We start from the raw sequence: 25165 nt of genomic DNA, 5'->3' as shown, positions 1-25165 counted from the left end.
CCTGAAGGCTCTTGCAGTTATGTATCCTTTCTGCATCAAAAAACAAGTTGCATTTTCTTTGGCGGCTGTCACTGTATCTCTGCATGCAGCTGAAATGGCTATTTGCATTTGAAATGGCTATTTGCATTTGGCAGAAAGATGGGAGGGACAACAAACTCCCTACTCTAACCTTTTTATCCTGCTTTTAGATTATTCAAAAGGATTTGGTGGGAAGTATGGTGTCCAGAAAGATCGGATGGATAAGGTAAGTGGCTTAAAAGAGCCATGACTTAAATAGTCTGTAGGGATACAAAATAGTCTGGTTAGATCTGTAGTGTTCAGCTCTTTATTTCTGGGTACTTCTCCAGTCTAACAGTAGAGTTCTGTGCTTTTCTAAGTCTTTAAAAAGCAAGTTTATACACACAGAGCTGATGCCAGTTTATACACACATGTATGCGTGTACGTATGTGTAGTATATGTATATTTAAGTAGGGAAAACTGAAGCGTGGAAATGAAAGTATAGCAAAATTTATACGAAAGAATGAGAAAATCCATTAATTCCACAATTTCAGTCATGTCTTCTAACAACAGCTAATGCCTTATATCTTGAGGATGTCCTTTTAGTGAACTGCTTAAAATAGGTGTCTGATATCTACCAACTTTGCCCACTTTGATTATCAGGGACCTTCTCTTTAGGAGAATTAGTTTTAGTATTCTGTAACAGTGAAAGATAGAGCAGCTGATAACCCTTTTCTACCTCTCCATTTTTAAATTTAAAAAGCTAGAAGATGAAAAAGACCTCACTGAGATTTATCTACTGAATAAATTTACTCTCAGCTTTATGTAGGACATTTAAAAGTGAGAAAGTAGAGGAGTTTGAGTCTGTAGGATTTTTTTTTTTTACTTGTGGCTTCAGGACTCAAGGCCATTCACTCAAAAAAAACCCCTCATATTTTGAATACTGTTCTCAAAATACTCCCTCTATTTTAACAAAATCTGCTTCTTTAAGGGAACTGGATGCTTTTACCTTGGTAGAAATCCTGCACGGCGTGGATTAGAACAGCAACAGCTACACAATAAATGTTTAGGACATTGCCTCATTTTTAGTTCTGATGAGTCATCTGTTCATAAACTACATTTTTTTAATTAATAGGATTTTAATATGTTTAAGCCTGTCCCTGAAGATTAATTCTTACGTAGTTTGACCTACAGAAAGGACTATTCCATTTGTCAGGTTTTGATTCTTCCTGATTTTTTTTTGGTGTTCTGAAAAAAGCCATAGGGGCAATATCACAATAAGACATCACCGATTGAAGCTGCCTGAATGTCTTCATGAATTTGTGTTTTTTAAATGTACTCTTTTTCTCCTCACTGGTAGAATGCAGCAACTTTTGAAGATATTGAGAAACCAGCATCAACTTATCAGAAGACCAAGCCAATAGAAGCTGGTAAGGCATTGGCCCCAAACGTGATAATGTTCAAAAGCCCAGGGTATTACTGTTGATGTAGTAGTGCTGAGTAAGAATCATCTAGAGGGAACTGCTGTATTTGCAGGTCTCTAGCAACCTCAACTACTCTTTCCCTCCTCCCTGTAAGAGGTTGTTTTGGTTTGTTGGCTTTTGGTTTTTGTTGTTTTTTTTTTTTTCCTTGAGGGTCATCAGAGCTGAGGAAGGGAGAATAAAAAGCATCGAAGTGGAAAATAGACTGAGGTAGGGGATTGGAGTGGTAGAGACTGTACCACGAAGGAGAGGAGGGAGAAGTGTTGCAGAGGTTTTTATATAAGAGAAATGTGCACAAGAGGTTTAGACTTGGAAGGGGAGAGGGAGAAAGAGGGATAGAAGGACTTTCCTGAATGGACTGTGAGCTCAGAGAGCAGAAAACCAGAAACATGTTCAATCCTAGAAGAAATTTATACGAAAAACTCATTCCAGGCTACCTTTAGACAGAACCTTAAACAACAACATTTGACTTTAATTTTTTTAAATGTTACAGTTGCTAATAAAACAAGCAGCATCCGAGCTAACTTTGAAAACCTAGCCAAGGAAAAAGAGCAGGAAGACCGAAGGAAGGCAGAAGCTGAGAGAGCGCAAAGAATGGCCAGGGAGAAACAAGAACAGGAGGAGGCTCGAAGGAAACTGGAGGTCAGTAAGATTCAAATCCCATTTGAGCAGCATGTCTAGTGTGTTTCAATGCAATGCTGGGAGAAAAGAGAATCTTTTAAGAAAAGAGACTTTCCTTCTTTCCAGCTAGGGTTTAAAGCTCTTTGTGTGCATACGTGTGTTTGCCTGTGTTTTTGCTTTACCTGTTTGCGATTCCAGCCATCTGTCAACATGCACCATATGTATATCAGACATCAGATAGGGTGATGGCGTAACACTTATACTAGTATATAGGGGTTTTTATTTAGCCTATCCCGAAATACTTATGCTAGTCTTGAGCACTAATCTCTGCAGTCTGACCTTTTCCTACTGTACTTCTGCCTTTTGGTAATGGGCATGGAGGAGCTCATAAGGGGAGAGACATGTGGTCCCTGAAAGGCCCTGTATGAATGCTTGTCCAAGAATTTTAATACCATGGTGATAGTTGGTGATGCTGGTTTTTTGGAATCAGTATTGTGGAAGATGGAGGTGGTATCACCCATTGGTATAGCACGTGCCTGTGAGATGAGGGGAAATAATTTCCAAATGTTAACTGAATCTTAGTTTGGGAATTAAGAAAATTAGTTTAGCACTGGCATGGTTAAAAGCTTCGTGACTTCTGTGTTATTCATAAGCAAAATAATTCCAGGAAATGTTTAGTCAGAACCTACATCTTACCTGCTTTATAGAATTTGCATGTTTGGTGAAACTCTGCTGCTGAGATGGAAGGACTAGTGTGTTAATAGTAACCTGTCCTTCATATCTTGTTCATTTGCTTTGTTACACAGTGCCCAAGATGCCTTATCATCAGTAATCCTGAGGGCCTGCTGTCTGCAGCTGTGTAACCTTTCACGCAAGCTGCTGTAGCAGTGTTTGTCCAGAGCCTCTGTGGCAGTTTCCCTTGTCGTCCCATGCTGTTATTCTGATTTCATGGCCTCACACTTGCAAACTCTGATATTATGGCAGGGAGTGGGAAGCACTTGATGCTGACATAAGAATAGTCCCTCTTTTCCCCTTCTCTTTCACTTCTTGTTTTACAGATATACTAAAGACTAAACACAGGACACAAAAAGATAGTAGTCTTTTAAATTCTGAATAAATGCTACTTAGCCATACATGTGCACTGAGACTTAACAGGCAACCAGTATGCAACACTGATGCCAAAATAGCGTGCTCCAACTAGTGCTAATACTGTCCCAAGCAGGAATAACCAGTAGAGAGATTGAGTGGGTCCTGATGAAAAGTATATAGTACTAAAGGAGATGCACAGGAAAAACTGTCATCCTCATCATCTTCATCATTTCCACTTGCTATGCTGAAGAGACCCTCCCAGAGAAGAATGCTTGTCTGGAACCCTTGTCACTGCTCTTCCTGGCTGGCTATGGGGGAGTTTTCCTGTTTCCTTCTTTCTTCTCTCTCTCTTTCTCCTCTTTTGTTTTTATTTTCCGCCAAAAGTATCTTTCATTGTTAGAGCCAATGTACGCCACCAGCTGCAGACCCCGCTAATAAATCTTCTTGCATATGAACTTGTCTCAACATCCTCTGTGAGACATCTGGAGTCCAGGAAAGACTGCCAGATGGTTTCTCAGATCTGTTTGGTCCTTTGCCTAAAAACAAATGGGGCAGACCCAATGACTGCTTTCTCAGATGTGGTAGATACTTCCCCTTAGCAGTATGCTGCTACAGCATGTCAGGGTGTGGTGTTCATCCCATTCCATCAGTATGGTCTAAGTCATCACAAATTTAGAGTTGGTTTAAATAATTTCTTTTGCAAGTATGGAAAACTAAATGCATGGTAGGCTTACGGTAACCTAGCTCTGATCTTCCTAAACTAAGATAAAGTAATGTGCAGTTTCACTGCACGTTACCTCACGTTAACTAAGGTAGCCTAAACCAGCATGGCTGCTAACGGCAGCACTCTCAAGCCACCTTATTCCTTACGCCAGCAAAGCATCTGTATAGTCACACAAAAGTGGAAAACTAGCCCTAACAAGTAAAACATCTGGTTAATGCAAATCAGTTCCCCTGCCCAGTTCATTGGTTGGCTTCTCAGCTCTGCCGTTCGCAGGTGTGCAGGCCGGCGCTGCTTGTCAAATAGCTCTGTAGTTTTGCTGTGCTGAAACTGCATGGCTCATTTATCTTGTGTGTAGTTTGATTTCTGAAAACTGCTAACGTCCTTTTGAGTTCTGTTTGAAATTTCAGAACTTCTAGCTTTATAGGATAAATCAAGTCTCTCCGTCTAAAGTGATTGCTACTTTTTTTTTCCTTTTTTCTTTCAGCTTATCACCTCTTTTGCCTTACGGCTTCAAGGTGTACAGTGTGAGCATATGTTCACTGCATACCTGTATCACAAGATGAATGGGAGTTAATCTTTGTGTATCAGTGATTTCTTCGAACGCTACCTTTCATCCCTGTGTACTTTGTGGACACTTAATACCTTCCCCCAACCACTATTTGGGTTTCTTTACTGTCCTGGAGAAAAATGTGTTACTCCTTTAACACAGCATCTGTCATTCTCTTAAAGCTGGGAGAGGAAGAGAGAAAGAGCCGAAGTTGAGAATTCAATCTTTTCTATTTGATAAGGTCAGCAAGCCTGCCCCAGGGTGCCACTCTTGTTAGTAAACTTGGACTGCTCTGTGTCATCCTCAGCATTGGCACCAGTCTCCAGCACTGAGCCACACAGAGAAAAGTTGAACGTTTGCCTCGAGGAGGGTCACTTGGTTCCCCTCTCCTCAGAGGGATAAAGCTGAAGTGCATCCAGTCCGTGCAGTTGCTCTGGGAGCTCTTCAGATGAGGAAAGTTGAATGCCTCACCACGCGCTCACTCAGAGCCACAGCAAAATGCTGTCAGCATGTGTCACCACCTTCTTCTGGTGTAGCTGTTCAGCTGGTAGCCCCATAGCTCCTCTAGCTATTGCCAGGCTGTCCTCTGCTCCTGAACTACTGTCCACCGTTCCCAGCATGTTTCAGTGTGTTTAAGCTTATGCATCACCAGTATCTAGGCGTAGCACCTGGTTGTTTCCCTAACAAAGTGATTTTTCGCTCTTCATCCTCCCCTGTCCTTGTCCTTGCCACCAACACTGCAACTCTAGTCAAAGAGCTGTAGTCCCTCAGCTGTGGGGTCTGTTCCATGGGGTGATGAAGAATGGGAACAAATACTCTTTTTGGACACAACCCAGGGACAACCTTCAGGTATACGTTGCTCTTGAAAGTGCAGCTTCACTCCTCCTTCAAGAGATCTCTTTTCTTGGCACTTGTTTTCCTCTGTCAGCACATTGGATCTGGATCGTGTTAGGACTTGTGACTTACAGCAAGCAGCATTTTTACCTTTACAGGATTTAATTTAGTAGATACTTTTACAGTTCTCCGAATAAGGAAGAACCATGGTATAGGTTGAGGGGTATCACAAGTGTTGCATCGTTAATAAGGCCATTCTGCACCCATGAGATCACTTTGGACGGCCCTTGCTTCCACTTACTGCTGAGAATTGCTAAGAAGTATCAGTTCCAAAGGAAAATTGACTTTCTCGGCATTCATCCTGCTTTAATTTCTTTCTCTGAGGTGCTTATTTTCACCTGGCAGTAATTCCATTCCATCATCACTACTTCTGCTTCATTCTCAGACAAGGTGTCTGGTGGTTTAAGAATTTCTCAGTTAGCCTGTCTGAAGCTTCTTAGGTCATCCTCAAGATGCTGATGGTACTTGCTAGACAACACTCCTCAGCCGAGGGCTGTTACTTCCTTACTTTGATTTGATTGTTTCTAGGGGATTCTCCAAAAGACCAGTCCCTGTAAACATTGCAGTCCATCCTTGAACACCTGGGTCTTAAAGTGAATGTTCTGCAGTAAAGAACTTGACTCATTATCACAGAGCAATCACCAGCTCTCAGGTGGTAAGAGTTCTCTTGTTGCAGGAGCCCAGGATACTTTATCTGTAACTCAGTGCTTCACCTCTTGGGCAACTGCCTCATGAAAGCGTCTCTCTCCTAGGGCATGTGGCAACTCTGATACCTCATACTGGTCTTTTCTGTACTTTATGTATGTTATTTGCTCTGCACCTTTGCTACAAGCAGGTCAACGTTCCTCAAGGTGCAAGGAGGTACTTCATGTGGTGGCAGCCATGTCTCCAGGGGTATACCCTTTATGTTCCCTCTGTCTTGACAAGTAGAGATATCAATATATTCTAAAATACCGTGTACCAGCAGTTGCCCTAAGCGATAGGTGTGGGGAGAAGAGGACTCTCTGAAGGTCACACATGTCAGTCTGTCCTGGTTTCGGCTGGGATAGTTAATTTTCTTTCCAGTAGCTGGTATAGTGCTGTGTTTTGGATTTAGGATGAGAATAATGTTGGTAACACACTGATGTTTTAGTTCTTGCTAAGTCATGCTTACACTGGTCAAGGACTTTTCAGCTTCCCATGCTCTGCCAGGTGCACAAGAAGCTGGGAGGGGGCACAGCCAAACTGGCCCAAGGGCTATTCCATACCATAGGATGTCATGCTTAGTATAGAACCTGGGGGGAGCTGGCCAGGGGGCAGCGATAGCTTCTCAGGGACTTGCTGGGCATCGGTCGGGTCTTAGAAGTGAGCAGTTGCATTGCTTGGGTTTTTTTGGCTTTTGTGTCCCCCCCCGCCCCCATTGTTTTCCTTTTCATTATTATTATTATTATTATTTATTTCAACTATTAAACTATTCTCATCTCAACCTACAAGTTTTCTTACTTTTGCTCTTCCGATTCTCTCCCCCATCCCACCGGGAGGGGAGGGTGAGCGAGCAGCTGTGTGGTGCTCGGTTGCTGACTGGGGCTAAACCACGACACAGTCCTTCAGCTCTGATAGGTGAGCTGTCTTGCAGTTCTCGTCGAGAAGTGGGAAATCTGCTTTGGTGGCTGTGTGAATTTTTTGAAGGGTTGCACAGCTGACACAGAAAGTATTGATCCTTCTTTTGGAGAGGTTTGTGTCCAGGCTTGGTCTTGGGTACAGCCCTGAGACTGGCCAAGCGGACTGGCGCATGCATTTCTCCAGGTACCCCTGCTGCCAAGCACTGTGGTTAGGGCAAGGCAGGACAACATCCTGTTGGCTCTTGTTGTCCCTGTGCATTTTGGTACTGGGCCTTCTTTGCCTTTCAGTGACTTCTTCAGTTCTCTCAGTCTGACCTGTGTAGCAGTTTGTCTGTCTCACTCATCTCAATCTTGAAACAATCCACTTCATGCTACAGATGCTGAATGGCTCTCCATTAGACTATTCCTATTCCAACCCAGTTGGAGCCATTTTTTTTTAACCAGTAAGGAGGAGATGACTGGTCGTATTTATTTTGCCAAAGTAGTCAAGCTTTCTGCTTGGTATTCCCTTCCGTTGCATGGGTTTGTAGTCTGGGCTGAGCGGGGGAAGAAGTTCAGCTTCTCCATTAGCTCTCGCCATTCATTTTGGGTGATCATATGCTCAGAAGTAAGATCTGTGGATGGAGGGTGGTGAATTTAGGCTTTTGTTACCCATTTCAGCTTTTCATTGAGGTTTCCTCCTGCTGAGGAAACAGTTCTCCAGAAGGGTTTAAATGTAGTAACAGGTTCTCATGAGTCACTGAACTGTTATGTCTTCCCCCCCCCTTCTCTCTCAAAAATGACTGACTTTCTCCACTGTTATTTTTGTTGTAAGTGTGGGTTAAATTCAAGCCATTATGCTTGATTTTTCTTGTGCTTCATCAAAGATTCTGTTGCCTGGACACATTTGAAGTTTTTTTCCAAAGCTGGTATTTAAATTTCACCGTAACCAGATGATTAATGTTCTTCCAGACTGAACATCTCCATGGTTAATTGTGTGATTCTGCAGACACTGAGGGAGGGAGAATGGAGTTAAGGGGAAACTGAAATGGCACTGGCTGCGCTGCCCCTTGCTCACAAGCTGAGCATGAAAAGGGGAGGGATGTAAGCCACATCATCCACAGATACTGTAAAGGCTGGGAACGGACTTTGTCTTAAGTGAACTTTATTTCTTTAAGTGAACTTCCTTGCACAGACAGAAAGTTCTCTCACTTTAAGTAAGTATGTGGGCACATGTACTCCCACAATGGGAATGTACATATGGACTGCATTCCTTCAAGAACCCTGTTTATTGGTAATCCTTTTTCTGTTTTGCTTTTCACATATGTCACGTAGTCAAATGGTGTTCAGGGAGCTCTTCTTCAACTTCTGCTTTCAATCGACGGGTGCCTCATGATTCAGCTAGCCTCTGCTGCCTTAGAGAACAAAGCAGGATGCTCTTTCACGTGGAGCGTTTCAGCATGGAAGAAACTCAGCCTGAGGGGGGACCATGCAATTTAAATGGTTTTATGGCAGTTATGCCGTGGCTATCCTAAACTGTAGTCTGGACTGCAGAGACCCATTTCCTAGGACAAATTATTCAAACAGTTGCTGGGTTTGGTATTGTTAATGGATTGATACTACTTAATTTGTCCCCAAACTTAGATTTGACTTCTAAGAAACACTTTGCTGGTGCTTTTTTATCCGTAGCAGAGGAGTTAAAAGTGGGGGAGGACTGTTTGCATCAGGACAGATTTTTTCCAGAAAGCACAGCACTAAGCTTTGAATTGGCTCTGTTCTCAAGACACGCTTCGCTTTCTTTGTTAGGTGTATGTTTTCTGATCTGTGACAAACAAAGGAAAGGAAGAATTTTTTTGTAACAGAGTCCTGTCACTTCATCTCTGGACTACAGTTTCTCCTAAGGATCCTTTGGGGAGTTACAGCTTGATGGACCTAAACAACTGGAGTGCACAGGCTCCCATAACATGTATTCTCTCTTCTTTTTTACAATAAAGAACAAGTTTGGCCCTAGATCCACAGTTTTCTTTTTCCCTATGGGTAAAGAGAGGCAAAATGAAATAGCTAGCTTACAGTCTTTTTTAAGTTGTGCAAGTAACATAGCATTTCTTGCGCTACGGTATCCTGGCTTCCTAATGAATGGCTTTCTAATTATGATTGTGGATTTGCCCTCTGATTCACAGGTGGGATGGCACAGCGTGAAGTGCTTGAGTCCGGAACACTTGATTCAGATCCACGTTCTTTGTGTCGCAGAATACAATAGCAATACTGCTTTTATTTCTACCATATGCAACTCTTCTGAACATTTGAATCCCCTCATTGTCAGTATATAGGACTTAATTTTGTCTGAGCTGTTCAGTCTTTTGCCTTGGCAGGTGTTTTGCAGACCTGCAAGAGCTTGCAGGATCATTTCTCATCAAAGATAATGTATCAGTTGTATTATTAGAACACGCAGGCTTCAGGTTCTCTAAACTTATGCTAAAATGGGACGTGAGGCCCAGGCAGCTAATGAACAGAATGAATGTATTGAACACAGAAACCCTGCAGCTCCTATGGAAACGTGCCAAAGAACATTGGGTACTCTGTTTTTAAACACATGTATGCATACATACTGTGCGGTTTTTGTTTCTTCACTTTTTTCTCTTCTGCTTTGCTGTATTTCTGAGGCTTTACTGCACAGCCAGTCTAAACCTTCAGGCAGGTCTAATGATCCAACCAGTCCAGTCCTCTTCTGCTCCCTGCTCGCATCAGTTTATTGCAGAATATGCTGTCTGTCTTTCTTACTGGAGGGTTGTTGCTTGTTCAGTGTCATGACATCAGTGATTAAACCGCACTGAAGTTTTTCTTTCTCTTCAATTTAGGAACAAGCTAAAGCCAAAAAACAAACTCCACCGCCATCTCCTACCACACAGCCAGCTGAGCAGAAGGCACCCTCCAGCCCAGTCTACGAGGTTTGTTAGAATCACTTTCAGTACCTGGTTTTTGATCCTAAGCATAGGAACCTTTTTACAAAACCCCGACGAACCTCACCTGTATTTCTGCAGGATGCAGCTTCCTATGAAGCAGAGTCTGCCTACAAGAATTCCAGCGCAACGTATTCCGCTGCGCATGAGCCAGAATCCAGCTACAAAGCTGCAGAGTCGGACTACCAAGAAGCAGTGAGTCAGCGAGAGGCAGAGTATGAACCAGAGACTGTCTATGAAGTGGCAGGGGCAGGAGACCACTACCAAGCAGGTAGAGTGTTTGTTTCTGATATGAAACCCTTTAAGATAAAGATTATTTCCTTGGGCAACGACTTAATGAATAGTTGTGCTGAGAGCGCACTGTCCTAGTTTTCTGAAGTTTTAGTCTGATGAGACTTTTTAGATTCTCCACCAACAAACTTTAATTAGGAAATTAAGATATGGCTAGAGCAAGGTTGAAATTGCTTAACTTTTGTCGGATGGTGTCGGAATAATTACAGTGCTCTCTAGAGTGTCAGTTCAAAAAGAATTGTAGGGGTAACCATTTCCACCCTGTGTAATGCAGCTCAACTTGAGAAGAAAGCACAGATTCAGCAATTAAATGTGTGTTGAGCCAGTGCTGGCCTACCAAGCAAAAACTTCTGTCAACAGTTCTTGGACTTTGAAGTTGATGTGTTCTGTGCCTATGAGGGAGTGGAGTAAGGATGTCTGAAACTAACGAAACTGAAAGAATACAGTTCTTTTGAATTCCCATTTTTCTCATCTCTTCTGGTTACTAAATGAGGGGTGAAGAATGAACCTGCTTGCTCTGGTACGAAAACCTGGAAACTTTAAACAGGCCCCTTCTTCCCCCCAACATGCACCCTTAACAAGGTACTAAATAGTCTCTTACACACTGATCTTGGGCTCAGTTGTTCTGTCACATTTTACAAAAGTATTATAAGGCTGATAGTTTTTATTTTATAGTGTATTAAACGCCTACTTGTGAACACTTCCTTTCAGGCTTTAATTGTGTGTGATTTAGGGAAAATATCCATTTCAGAAGGTATGTCAGCCCTGCTAGAAACTTGCATAGTTTGGTCCCTGCTTCGTGCGTGGGTTAGCAATAGAATTACAGGAGGAGCACCACAGAAAAGAACTCGGGGTGATGGGTAGTGTGCTTCGTGCTTTTAGTTTGTTGCTTCTTCTCTCTCTCTCTAGAAGAAAATGCTTATGACGAATATGAAAATGAACTTGGAATTACAGCCATAGCCCTTTATGATTATCAAGCTGGTAAGCAAAGCTCTTGTTTTTAACCCTGTCTTTGAAAACTCTGTTCTGCACAGATGAGTCTGGATTTTTCCTTTGCCTTTCATCTTGTAGTCTCTTGTAGTAATATATGAAATTAAGATATGAAGAATTAGGAATTTAGTGGTTTGGCAGTAGCATTGAGACACTTTTGAAAACTACCAGCCAGTGTTTCTGGAAATGGTGGGAGTTTTTAAAGTCTTTTTTAACCAAGTATTAACGCTCTTGTTAAACCCTTGGCATACATAGTTGTTTAAAATCTTGACTGGTTAATTCTGAGGAGAGATAAGAAAGTAAAGTGGTTCTCAGTGTATTAGGTAGCAATTGTTGCTCTAAGTTAGAAATGCACCCAAAATGAAGTAGGTAAGAACCGACTACCTCATCACTCCAGGGGATGAGAAAGCGTCCGTCTTTACAGGGCGTCCTTGCCCGGTGCCCTGTTTCAAACGAACGCCCTGATGGGAGAGAGGAAGGTGAGGGGTGTCTGTGTTATTCTTAGCGATGGTGGGTTGATAAGTGAGATTGTAGTGCGGACTGCTCCTGTGCGGATACTGAGCCTCTTCAATTCTCTCTCCAGCGGGTGATGACGAGATTTCCTTTGACCCAGATGACATCATCACAAACATAGAAATGATTGATGACGGCTGGTGGAGGGGTGTCTGCAAAGGCCGATACGGGTTGTTCCCTGCAAATTATGTGGAGCTGAGACAATAAAGACTATTGTCTACTGGTTATGCCTTAATTCCCCAGTCAATAAATCTGACTTAATACACTACAAATCATGATGTTTTTCTGAGGATGGAGGGGTATATACATATTGCTTTTATATTTAATACTTTGCTGATGCTTTTTAAAATGTTTATGCCACAGAAATCGCTAATATATTGTAACTACTATGTTCTTCACTAAGTCTCTTAAAATGATTTTCATGCATTTGGAAACATTTCTTCTCTGCCAAATTAGCAATTGTCATAAAACGCCTTTTCAAGGACAATTAGCTGTCTGTCGTAATATTGCATGTTTTACTCATAAGTGAGCAGATTTACTTAGTGTTTAAGTCTAGTTAGTCTTCCACTAAATGTTTTCAGCTAAGAAAATCATGGCTATGCAGGTTATTTGAATTTCCACTAAGCAGGAGTGGGGAGGACTGGGGAGGTGCATAATTTTTTCTTTTCTTTTCCAGATAGTGTGTAAAAAAGCAAAGAGAATGCTTGAAAGTTGCAGCTAATGGCAGTGAATCAAATACTGTCCAAAATGTATGGAATATTAATGTTATGAAGGAAACAGTCTGGTTACTTTTTCCTTCTCTTTTAAAGTGAAGTTCCTTGGCTCTTGCCTTTTTTTTTTTTTTTTTCCTTCCCCCCAGTCCTGCTCCTCCTATCCATGTTATCCCAGAGGAGGGCTGCAAACATTCTAGCACTGATTGTCCCAAATTTATTTACTTTTTTTTTGTTTCGTCCTCCTCTTTCCCAGGAAGACTTGAAAAATTACTACACAAGTGCGGAGTCACTCAGCGAGATTCCTACTTGTTCAAAGGGAAACTGGTGTCCAAATCTGTGTGACTGCCTGCAGGAATAGTCTCATTGCTTTACATGGGAGAAAAAAGGCAAGATAGAATCGCAGTTGTGTTCTGTGTGCAATACATCCTTTGTTCGTACAAGGAATGGCCTGCTGTGCAGTAACGACATTTTATGTAACCATATTTGAGTCAAGGGATGTTAATACAAGTAACTAGATTTAAAACCCATAGAAATGATCTCCATTTTTAAACCATACGCGAGACAGCTATACTTTTTGTATGTTCAACAGAAACTGCCAGTAACGTTCTGCTAACAAGAAAATTAAACCTGTTCTTTGCCAAAACTAAAACTGAAATTCTTGTCGTTCTAGAAAGCTGACACTTCACTGCAGATTTAGGGTCCCTACCAAAGATAGCAAGTTGCATCTAATAGTGCACATGTTCAATGTCTGTACTGTCTGTTTCCACCTTCTGATCAAAATGGGAATGGTAGAACTGGTGTAGTAGCTAAGAAAGAATGCAAAGAATTTTTATAAATTGTAAATTTGGACCAATGGAATATAGAAGACCTGTATAAAATGGTAAAATGTACAATGTATCTACAAAGAAGGCATCATGTTGAACCAATTCTTGGATGGTTGGGACAATCCTTAATGAATGTTGTATGTGTGTCATGATTATATATATTATTTTTTTCCTTTCCATGATCTCCTTTCTGTGTTGTATTTGCATTACTAGGGTTGGGTTTTATATGCAGTTTATTTTATCCAATTTTGCATAGAACACCTCATAGGGATATGATTTTTGTAAATTAAATATTCAATAAACTTTTTGAACCATTTGCATGGAATATTTTTGTATTTTTAAATTGCTTTGTCAGTCTGTTACGGGTAGTTCATCTTGTCTCAAGCTTATCTGGGACCAGCTTGCATACAACAAATCCTGCTTCCTACGGAGAGCTGCTGCTTGGTGCTGTCGTGAAGGGCACCTACGTTCTAGGTTGCTGCTGCCTTCCATGTACTTCCCTTCCTCAGAAACCCACTTGCTTTGTCTTTTACTCCTACTCCCGTGTGGAATTATTTAGATCAAAATTAGACTTTGGGTGAACTTAAAGGAGAGATGCTTTTAAAAATTTTTTTTAAACATCCTAGCATCAGGATCTGTTTTGTCTTTTGTTTTAAGGGCCTGTTACTTCTGCTAAAAATACCAGTGAGCTGTGGTTTTGGGGAGAAGAGTCGCTCCTGGCTTTTGGAAGTACTGATGGCTGCAGGACATTGCGTGCTCTTGAAAACACAGCCATCAGTTACAGTCAAATAAACTTTTACATCACTTTAAAGCTGTTTTGCTCTTGTTCATGATAGGGATCCTTAGGTCAGGTGCTTCCCAAAGCTTTGCTCCTGTAAGCCTCAGCTGCAGAAAGACGTCCTGCCTCGCTGTCTAAGCAAGCCCATATTTCACAGTTTCTAATCCTGAACTTTTCTGAGAATCTGATACTTGACAATGCACTGCTGGAAATGCTAAGAAAGAAAATCTTAATGCCCTTTTTCTAATTTTTCTGTAATGCTACTATATTAACAGGAAATCCAAAGCTTTGGAGCTCACTGCCGCGAGTCCTAAAATACAGTGAGCGAGAGCCGTTGCTTTAGCAGACAGATAACTTAACTTAAAAACGGGCGACTTGAGAAGAAAATGTGCTTGTACAGGTAGGCTTTCTGCTCTGGAGGGGGGGTATTAAAGCTTCACGCTGCTAAGGGCAGATCTGAGGGGGCCGGTGTGGGTGATGATGAGCCCATCGGGGGGGAGGCAGCAGCCCCTGGGCTCAACCCAGCGGCAGGACGGGGAGCGTGAGCAGGTAGGACGGGGCTGTGCAAAGGGCAGCTGCTGCTCTAAGGCCTTGGGATGGTTTTTGGGTGAAGGCGTGTGGGGTATGGCTGCAAGGTCTGGGGACAGGGGCTGCACTGCCAGAGCTGCTGAAAGGAAAACAGGCCCTGAGGTTGCCACAAGACCCTGCCTGGGCAGAGATGAGCTTCTAACAGGGAGGGAAAAGCTTAAAGGGAAAGAAGAAGTGGCACAGTGCGTGAACTCACTGCGGGTAATCTTCATAAACAGCATCGTGGGGAAAATACCGCAGTCCTGCGTCCATCTCCTGTGTCAAAGTGAGATGGGAGGAACTGAGTTACTGGAAGAACAAATTAGGTGACACTATCAGCAATATTATGGGTATTAAGTATGGGTATTGGCAGTATCATAGGAGCTTATTCATGGATTGCCTCACCTAATGGAGAAAGTTTCATCTCTAATTTAAACTACTAACCTCACTGTCACAGTATGGCAAGATTTTCTGTACCAGATGATTGATTTAATATCTCATCAAGTGTATTTAGGTAGCAGTGTTATGACTGTACTATTGCTACTATGGGATTAGATGTAGTCAAGTCTTGGAAGTTTTAAGGCCACTCTTATTCATCAGCAGTAATTGCTCAAGTTACCCGAAACACTTGCTGCTGGAAAAAAACCCACCCCAAACTGTCTGCATTTACCATCAGAAGGGCTGGCTCAGCCCTCCTCACCGGTGACTAATGCCAGCAGCAAGCAAGCCCATTAATTTCTGTTAATGGATATCTTACTGATTCACTGCCTGACTTTGGGTGAGCCATTTACTTTCCTGGCATCTTGAATTCATCATGTTGCTTCTTAACACAACCCCAGTGTTACTCCTAAGCATGCTGGGGCTTCAGCTGACAGAAGGCAGCAGTGGCACCAGTTGTATTCACCGTCTAATCCATTGATGGTTTTACACTTTGAGTGCCATCCTTCTAAATTAATTAAGCACATAGTAAGAACACTTAATATTTTTATATATAAACTTTTAATAGTATTTTCTAATATTTCATTTTTGTAATAATCACTAGCAACAATAATGAGAGAAGGACATAGTTTGAAGAGGGGTTACATGGGAGGTGGAGGAATTCTCACAGCCCTGAGATACCCTTGGCTGTCCCGCATTGCCAGGTTGGTGCAGCAGAAACAGCAGCTGCATTAAATCCCCAGCTGCAGGGCCCTGGTGGCTGTTGATGGAGTGGATGGAAAGTTTCATGTCATACAAACTGACAGTATTTCCCTACATGCGTACATTAGTCCCACTTTGTGCCTGAGGATCTTCTCATGTTAATTGTAAGTAGCTATTTATTTGCCTTCTTTTTACTCACCAAATAAATTGTCTGAATTAGATCTGCCTTTCCTGCCAGTTCAGCAGCAACTTTGCTCTCATGGAGAACAAGCTCTTGGCTAATGTGACATTGCCAGCCAGCATCTCTTACAATGATGGAGTTAGTTACCCTACCCATCGAGCAGGTCACATAGGGCTGGCTGAATAACAGGAGTGATGAAAAGCCCCTCTGCAGCACACAGGGTTAGCATCTCTAAGTCATTTTAAGAGCCTGGCAGAGCTTTACCAATGCATTTCTCAGATGCATTTTATCAAACCTCTCCTTAAGCTGCTGCTTTATTTTTAGTCTGCACAAATGGCAGGCTTAAGAGGATGGTGAAGAATGCACCTGCATCTGATTTATTTTATCTAAAGCCTTGAAGCTGTGGAGTGTTTTGCTGGGTTTTTATGTGCAGTGGGCCATTACCAACTTGTTAATTTTGCATAGATTTTCAATAGTGAGAATCAACCTAACTGTTTTTTGACTTTTAACCAAGGCAGGGGGCAGGGGAAATTACAAAGCGAAGCACAGGGAAGTTCCTCTGAAGGGGTGGTTTGGCTTAGTTGAAATGCATACCAGCAAAATTTTATATTGCAGGTGGTCTGCATGTCCTCTGCAGTTTTTCCTGAACCTGGAAGGCTGATCATCACAATCATCTCAGTGTATTCTAGCTTTTAAGTTCCTTTTCTAGCAAATAGAGCAAATGCTATTTACCAATAATATTTATCTGAAGCACCTACTTTTAGATGAGTGCCTTTGCAAATGCAGACTTAAAGCCACCTATGATTTTCTGAGACACTCCAGCCTATAATAGGAGCTTTCAAAGTGCAGCCCATGGATGGTGAATACCCAACCAGCAAGTCAATTCCTTGTGGTATGAACTTCAAGAACTGCTGCCATCTCGTGTAGTTCGTATTCACCTTGCTGCAGGCTTTCTACACTATACAGGGATGTGGAGCCTTCAAGATTCAGGCTGCAATAATTAGGCATGTTAATGCATGCTTGTCCATAGCTAATTATTGACAGGATGCTAAAGACATGGTGCTTAATTTTTACTAAATTTGAAGAAGCTTCCTCAAATTCTCCTCACGTTGAGCACACCGCTTCTACCGTGATTTACAGACGCTGCTATAAAGTTAGTTGGCAAAAGGGAAATTGATGTATTAGTCCATGGAAAGAGGAAAAGAACAAAAATCAATCTCAACTGTGCAATGCTAAGTCTACAGAGTACTGCCTTGGATGGCTTCCAAAAAGGGAATTTGAATTGACCAAAATAGCTTTACTTGACATATTTATCCCAGAACCTGGGAAGCTTGGACAGAAAAGGGGCAATGCATCTTTGCCTGGAAAGTGCCTTGCACGCAGCAAGGGAACCTTAAAAAAAGAGATGCATGGTGGCCTAGTGCAGCTTGCCACAAAATCAGAGTTTAATGGCTATTTTCTAAAGGCCACATGGAGGCAGGCAAAATTAATTTAACAACTCCTGTTATTTAAGTAGCCAAAACCCCTAGCTGTTTCAGCTGTTTCCATTATCTAAGCCCACTGGAAATGAGAAGCAGGGGCTCTGCCTGCAGGGAATGGGAGCTGAGGGTCACCTCCTGCATTCGAGCTGGCTGTTTGCACAGCAGCCATCTATCTATACGCTTACCTAAGAAGAAAGAGACACTGGCACTTCAGAGTTCAAAATACCAGCTCGTTAGCCTTCAGATGAGGCATGGTGCCCATCTGCTCCATAAAGGCTCCAAAACCCAGAAAATCACACAGCTGTGCAGTTAGATACCTTCACCTCGTCTCTTTCTGCAGGCGAAGGAGGATGGCCAAATTGCAATCCCAGAGCCAAAGGGTGGCTTTCAGTGGCCCTGTCCTCCTCCAAGCTGTGCCAGCTGCTGCTCGCTGCTCAGCCCAAAGCTCAGGGGGTGGCTGCACCCATTTGGGCTGACCATAAACTTCTAGGAGAATTCCCACCATAAAAATGAAGACGATCCTCAGTTAGGCTCACACGACCTCCCGGGTCAGCGTTTTCAGTGTTGAATTCCAGATTTTGGGTTCTAGATGTTTGAGGCAGTGCAGCATACTGCAAAAACAGAAGATGTCAGATACTGAAAATTAAAAGCTAAACAAGGTTAATGAATTATCTAGATGGCAAGCTCCACTGCAAGAGAAGGAGTCCTAAGTGAAGAATAAACTTCAGCCTAATGCCCAGTCAGGATCTGAGACATCACTAGGAATCTGATTTAACTGATTTTCTTTCAAAAGGTTTGTAAGGCCTATGCCTACAAAAGCTTTAGAGAACTTATGCAATTTGCTTTCTTGCCTGTTTTGGCAATGACGCCAAAGAGGCTAGGTAATATTACCTTTGCTCAGACTAGTTGTGAAAATGTCAGGTAAAAAGCTTTATAGTTTTTATTAATACCAATTTTCCTCACTGTTTTGAGCCTAGTAAAGCTGTTATTGAAGAATTATTAGAACTTTTTAACTGGATAAAGAAATAGTTTACTTCGATAGCATCCGTGATTAGAGACCAGGCGAGGAAGCAGTCAAACACAGGAGCTCGTGCTGGAGGCACTGAGGTAGGAGCAAGTACGATGCCAGCGTCCACCCTGTGCCCGCATCATTCCTCTGTGCAGAAAAATGTTAAAAGTTACATTCTTTGGTGAATTAATGCTCCAAATCTTAAGCTCACAGGATGACACCAGCTTAAAAGGAGTCCATGGTAATTTTATAGCCCTATGGAGTAATTGATTAGCGTTCAAGTTCAGCATGAATTACTGCATGAACAAATTACTCCACAGCTGCTGGCTTATTCAATGGCATCGGAGCTACTGTGCTATGAAGAGCGGGACCGTGCCGTCCTCCATGCAGACTGTGTTTCATAACTTGTGGCAACGCTTCCTTAGCGTATGAGAGCACAGGCAGTAGTATTGGCTACGGCCACACGCTGGTTTCTTCTGTTAATAGCCTTCAGATGGTCAAACCTGGAAAACAATGTAGCTCTTGGCCTGTGCATGAAACTTTGCTTGGGTGCAACAGCGTAAGATAGGACTTAAATGGCATCAAAAGCAATTTTGTTTGCCTTAGACCAAATTGTCACAGCAAGGCTTATCTTTTTATTATAGGTGCTCCCTGGTCCTGTGTGCCTGATGTCCTTTGACATGACGTTTCTGCCAGTGAGGTTGTGCGTGACACCACCCTGCTATTTGGTGCCTCCTCCCTTTCCCCAGCATGAGATCACCTCCTCTGGCTGCTGCTGCGGGTGCTACACGTGCCCCTGTGTAAGCGCGTGCCGGACCTGCAAGCCATGTCCAGACGGTTAGCTCTGGCCCTCCTTTGCTATCAGGGAGTTACCATCTCAGCTCCGGGCATTGCTGGTGCGGCTAGGCATTTAACTCCAAGTACAGCATTTACAGAATCACAGAATCGTATCGGTTGGAAAAGACCTTCAAGATCATCGAGTCCAACCGTAAACCTAACACTACCAAGTCCACCACTACACCATGTCCCTACGTACCTCATCCAAACGTCTTTTAAATACTTCCAGGGATGGCGACTCAACCGCTTCCCTGGGCAGCCTGGTCCAATGCTTGATAACCCTTTCAGTGAAGTAAAATTTCCTAATATCCAGTCTAAACCTCCCCTGGCACAACTTGAGGCCATTTCCTCTCGTCCTATCACTTGTTACCTGGGAGAAGAGACCGACCCCCACCTCTCTACACCCTCCTTTCAGGTAGTTGTAGAGAGCGATAAGGTCTCCCCTCAGCCTCCTTTTCTCCAGGCTAAACAATCCCAGTTCCCTCAGCCGCTCCCCATCAGCCTTGTGCTCCAGACCCCTCCTCAGCTTCGTTGCTCTTCTTTGGACACTTCCAAGTGTCCAAAGTTGGGCTTCTCCAGATGCTCAGTTATATCTGCTCACATGGGGCAGTTTTGGTTGAAAATGCTCCTGGTAAATGCAGCTGTTTGGGTGACTGCTTTAAACTGCATTTCTTTTGCCAGTTGTCCTCCCAGTTTTCACACTGATCTGAAGAAGGCTCCAGTTGATAAACAGAGTCCTCTGTGCATCCCTCTGCATGCCGGTGTCCTCTTGCAGTATCTATAGTTTCTGATTTCACATCTACTTTTGGTACAACAAAGGAGAGCGATGGTGAGAGTGGTATAACACTTGAGCTTTGCTTGCCCAGCATGTGCTGTGCTGAAGCATTGCCATCCTTTCTGTGGACTCCTGGCCGTGGCTGTGCTGTAGCGTCCTTCCTTGGCAAGATAAGATCACAATAGGAGTACAATTTAGATGCTGGCAGCTAGCAGGGGCTAATACAAAACCCCTGGGCAGCACTGTAACAGCTAGAGATGTCCCTATTTTAGGATGGGTAGACCATTGCTGGATAATATCACTGAGAGAGAAGTCAGGTGAGCCACTTCTACCTGCGACTGTTCAAATAGTTTTGATTTTTCATAAGCACTTTTGGCCAACCTTGTAGTTGGTATCTCTGTTTGTTAGATTATTTTGGATCATATTTAGATCTACAGTGATCTATGACAAATAGTTGCTGTAAGTGAAAGCGATGTGTTGATTCTTGTAAGGAAGGTCCACAGCCTAGCTTTTAATGTAAAAGATCTTAAATTAAAGGTCTGGGTTTTCTGGAATAAAGGCTACAGTGCACTTGCCTAGCACCAGTAATTAACGGCCTTTCTTTGAAAGCAAAAGATGACAGACTAAACTTCAGGTAGGCCAGCAGAACTACAAAGACATTCTTAAAATCGTGTCAGGTGTTCTGTTGAATCTTGGACAGGAATCGCCATTTGCTGAAACTTTGGAAGACAGGGAACTGCCGACTGCCGGGGCCAGAGCCAAGGAGCAGCTCTTTGTTTCACGGGTAGGTTCATCCTCTCAGCAGCCATTACCAGAGCGCTCAGATTTCATGGTAGAAACCAAGAGGAGCCAAGTTACCCTCTCGTACTAAACCAGAGGTAAGCACTTTTATATGCAAGCTCAGCTAACGTTCCCTTGCCCGCCACACTGAGAAACAGCAGGAGAGAGTAGTTCTGTCCCCAGGTGACACTTCTCAGGTCTGTTGGCCATCTTCTCCTCAAGCGTGCCATTCCATGCCCTAGCTCACCCACTTACTAATTTTCTTCAGCAACGTATGTTCATTTAACCCACATGGTACTAGATAATTATGTGCTCATTTACATTTGTACTACTTCTAACATTAATAGCGTTGCTATTAGTCACACATACGTGTTCATCTGTGTCAAACAGCCCTGGACATTGGCCTACACACATCCCAGCCCAATAAGCCTTAGTAGCTCTATGCTCAAGTTCAATTATTATTCCCAGGCATACAGAGTGCTATTACCATTTCTGGTAAAATATAAACTACTGCATGTATTGTCTTACCCTGAATTCATCTATTGATGCCAGCTAGAAAAAATCCTAATTAACTAAGCCTCTTAGGGCTCTGGCTCCCTTGTGTTTGCACAACAGTGCAAGAAAATTTAATGTGGTCAACAAAGCACTGACAAAAATAAAGGCAATCCAAATCTTTCGTAATGTAGCAATATGAGAACTCAAATACAGTCAAATACAAATACATTCCAAGTTTATAATAACATTTCTCTACTAAATATTGGGTGTTATTTCCATTGCAATCTGGAAACAAATCCTCCAGTGAGCTCCTTCTACCTGAGTCTACTGCTTTTAAAATTGCATTGCTGCCAGTTTGCACTCGAATAACCTTTTCCTTCTGTAAACCTTAGATGTTAGTTTTGGCCTTTGGCTTTTCTAGCTGAAAACTACAAACAGATCCAAATTCAAATGTTCTTACATCAAAGTGGTAAGTATCCATATTATAAAGAAAATGCTATTTATATTGAAGGTCTCTAAACACATTAGAAATGGTTGATTAAATCCTGCCCTTTATTAGCCCTATTGCATAGGCATTGTCATTCTAACATTTGCCTCTGAATTTAATAGTTAGCTATATATGACAGTACAAATACCCAGCCCTTATCAAATTAAGATCACCAAAATATAGGTTGGAGCAGTACCTACTAGCCTAGGTAGTAATTAAAAAAGACAAATGATAATTGAAGTCAGGATTTCAGCAATGTACAGGCACTCAGGAAAAAAAGCAGCAGCAGGGATTTGCACCTAGCAGAGCTTGGCTACGGCTCCAACACTCCCAGTCTGGACAGCTCTAGGCAGCCATCACTCTACACAACATTTACTCTGTGTGTAGCAACCATCTCCACACACTTGCCATCTTTTTCTCCTGCTCCTTAGAGCAATTCTCCTGCTTCCCCTGTAAGTGTTGAGCAGAGGAGGAGGAACTGTGTGCTCAGGCTTTAGCTCTGCAGCCGTGGTACGACTCGCCCAGCAGGTCTGCGGCCGGGTTAGCTCGGCTCAGGAGAGTTCTCTAGTCACTTATATGCATGACTAAAATTAGCTAATACATGGAGCTGTATGGATTTTGTTTGTTTCAGGGTTTTTTATTTAATAAATCAGATCATTTGCTAGTAATACCCTTCCTCTGTGTCTTAGCACCTAGAATGCATATACTTCTCGTGAATATAAAATGGTTTTGATCTGTGCCCAGAAGAATTCACTTAGGCAAATCAATTTTTTTTTGAAGTTTTGTTGGGAAGCAATCATAGAAAAATATTTAATGTGATGTAGAAAGCACTAGAAGAAAAATAAGGAATAACATATATCCAGAAAGAACAAGAGATTAATCAGGAAAAAGAAACTGTCCTGAGTAAAAAAAAAAGAATAGCACTAGCTGACTAGCTAGTGACAGGATGGTTTTCCTGTTTGAGTGTTTCCACTTTTCTCTTCATTAATGTAAGCAACTGTCAGCCACCTGCCTACATCTCTGCCTGCCTGAATTCCCCTGTAAGTGCTGTCCTAGATGACGAATGCATTCGAGTGCTTCGGAAAATGTTACTCGGCTCTCTGGATAGTCCTGATGCACCATCACTCCTAACGCACTATAGGAAAACATCACCAAACAAGCCAGCACTTGCCTCACATCAGTTGTGCAATGTCCTGCCAGTCTTCCCAACCCAAATCAACCAGCACAGCTTCCCTGAGAAGCACCGAGACTGCTAACGGGGCTGGCTGTCCTCTTTGCTCTGCATAAGGCAGTGTTACAACCCCAAATGTTCCACAGCTCTTAGACTTAAAGCCAAACAAACCAGAATGAGTTGGCTTTCTTTTGTGGGAAGTTGTCTTTGAGCCTCCATTTACAGTTCAGGGATAAAACTTATAATAAAACCAAGAGTCTCAAATAATTTGAGTACTGAAAACACAAGTTTTCAGTACGTGAGCAAATACTATGAAATATTGCCACTATCCAACTGGATGGCAACACTGATATCCTTATGAATAGGTTACTCTGTCACCCTTTAGGGGACAGTGAATCATCCACAATCAAACCTTGGTTTCTGAATATTGGTTTTGCCGATCCCTGAAAGCTGTTCTTCATAGGATTTGTTATTGTGGGTAACCAGACAGGATTTGTCCCACCTGATGGAGCATCCTCAATTAGAAAGTTTCCTTCATCTGTTATTTAATAGTGGAAAAAAGATTAAAAAAAAATATCACTATGTTTTGCTAAAAATTAAGCTTTCAGGCTTTACAGAATTTGCTACAAATTTTCTGCTGTCTTTACATACAAACTGAACTAAAAATCCAACCCCAGCACTTGCCCTGATAACTTCTTTTCTAAGGTGAAGGAGGATGACAACCTAGCACCAGACAGCTTGGAGGAAGGGAAGAAAAGAAACAAACAAAAGTATTCAAGTCAAATAGGTGGAAATTCAAAACCCTTACCCTTAAAACAGTGCAAGGAGAGGATGAGCCTTCCAGCCCCAGAGCTCTGACCCCAGGCCTTCCAGAGGGAGAGGTGAGAACCATCCCACCTCACGGCCCCTCTCTTTTATAAGCCCCATGGCAAAACCACATGACCAGGCAATAAAGAATCAATATACGGGGGGTCAGGTGAAATGCTCTGAATGGTGCTCAGGTGCTTTGTTTGCCATAATTTATGTTCTCGTTAGCAGGATGCTGGTAAAGGAGTTCCTGGTGGGTCAGGCCTGACCAGATGCTACACCATCACTTTGAATTTCAGTACCTTCCACCTAACGTGAAATCCATCTTGCAGAGAGACTGGCTTGCTCAGGTGCTTTAACGTCCTAGAGAAAGAAGCACGGTGCACCACGGTGCCGTGTCTACCTGGGTGCAACCATGCCGAGGCGCCCCGATGCTCGGGTGCAGGCGCAGCCTCCCAGGAGAGCCCTGCCCTGCCCTGGGTGAGGGGGGTACTGCACCCCCGGTCCGTCCTGCTAACGCCAGGGCCCCCTGCTACAGAGGGACGTGTGAGAACGGCGTCATGTCCACAGAGCCATCTAACAAAATCTGTCAAGAATAACTTAAATTTGCTTCTCTTTAATTCAGGTAATACAAAACCTGGTGTTTGCTTTCCTGGCTTTTATTTTTTACAGAGCTCTCAGGTATGATGTCAGCTGTGATGTAATACACATAAATATTCCCAGCTACAGTGGGCAGTGATGCCAAGCTCAAGCCAGTGGTCTTTAGCTGTTTTATTTATTTCTTTTAAAAGAAGAACAAAACAACCCATGAAAACAAACAAAACCTGAAGGGGAGGGATAAGTGGTACGGCACTTACGAACAGCAACATCAGGGCTAGATGCTTAGTCCCCGAGTTGCATAATCTTCAATTTAATCCCTGATGAGTTGCAGCTCAAACACCGACGTTTTGCTAACAAGAGGATGCGCTGCCGGGCAGAGGCGGCAGGATTTTATCTTTCCTGAACACACTGTTGCCCGTACACGGCCCCTCTCCCCTAAAATTTATTAACGCTGCAGCCTAGCATTAGGGTTTGCATCTCTTAGACGCGTATCCTAGGTTTTGTTTCTCTGCTCCAGTGCTTCATCTAATGCTTCGGTATTAATCTAATTATTATTTTTTAATGTAAAATATATAATCACCTCCTGTGGCAGTCTATGACAGCTGGGCTTCCAGGCTGCCAGCCCCTTGTGTCCCACCCTGCTCTCTGATGAATGAGACTTGTCCTGTGAGCCTTTGCAGCCTCTCCTGTGCCATGCTGGGCCAAATCACAGAATCACAGAATGGTATAGGTTGGAAAAGACCTTTAAGATCATCGAGTCCGACCATAAACCTAACACTACCAAGCCCACCACTACACCATGTCCCTACGCACCTCATCCAAACGGCTTTTAA

The 25165-nt window shown here is 42.8% G+C and overlaps 1 protein-coding gene across 2 annotated transcripts in view; it reads left to right on the top strand.

Moving 5' to 3' along the window:
• The window catches only part of CTTN (cortactin), a 28697-nt gene extending 15148 nt beyond the window's left edge, over nucleotides 1-13549 (top strand). For both annotated transcript variants that reach the window (XM_072863858.1, XM_072863857.1), the window contains 7 exons: nucleotides 189-244; nucleotides 1358-1427; nucleotides 1972-2120; nucleotides 9792-9881; nucleotides 9975-10164; nucleotides 11094-11165; nucleotides 11758-13549. In XM_072863858.1, coding sequence (XP_072719959.1) covers nucleotides 189-244; nucleotides 1358-1427; nucleotides 1972-2120; nucleotides 9792-9881; nucleotides 9975-10164; nucleotides 11094-11165; nucleotides 11758-11894 — 764 coding nt within the window. In that variant the 3' untranslated portion in view covers nucleotides 11895-13549. The remainder of the gene's footprint in view (nucleotides 1-188; nucleotides 245-1357; nucleotides 1428-1971; nucleotides 2121-9791; nucleotides 9882-9974; nucleotides 10165-11093; nucleotides 11166-11757) is intronic.
• The last annotated feature ends 11616 nt before the right edge of the window (nucleotides 13550-25165 follow it).

This window comes from Ciconia boyciana, chromosome 6 (assembly GCF_034638445.1).
Source record: "Ciconia boyciana chromosome 6, ASM3463844v1, whole genome shotgun sequence".
NCBI lineage: Eukaryota > Metazoa > Chordata > Aves > Ciconiiformes > Ciconiidae > Ciconia > Ciconia boyciana.
The sequence above is the reverse complement of the archived record's forward strand: the minus strand, read 5'-3'. Positions and strand labels throughout refer to the sequence as shown.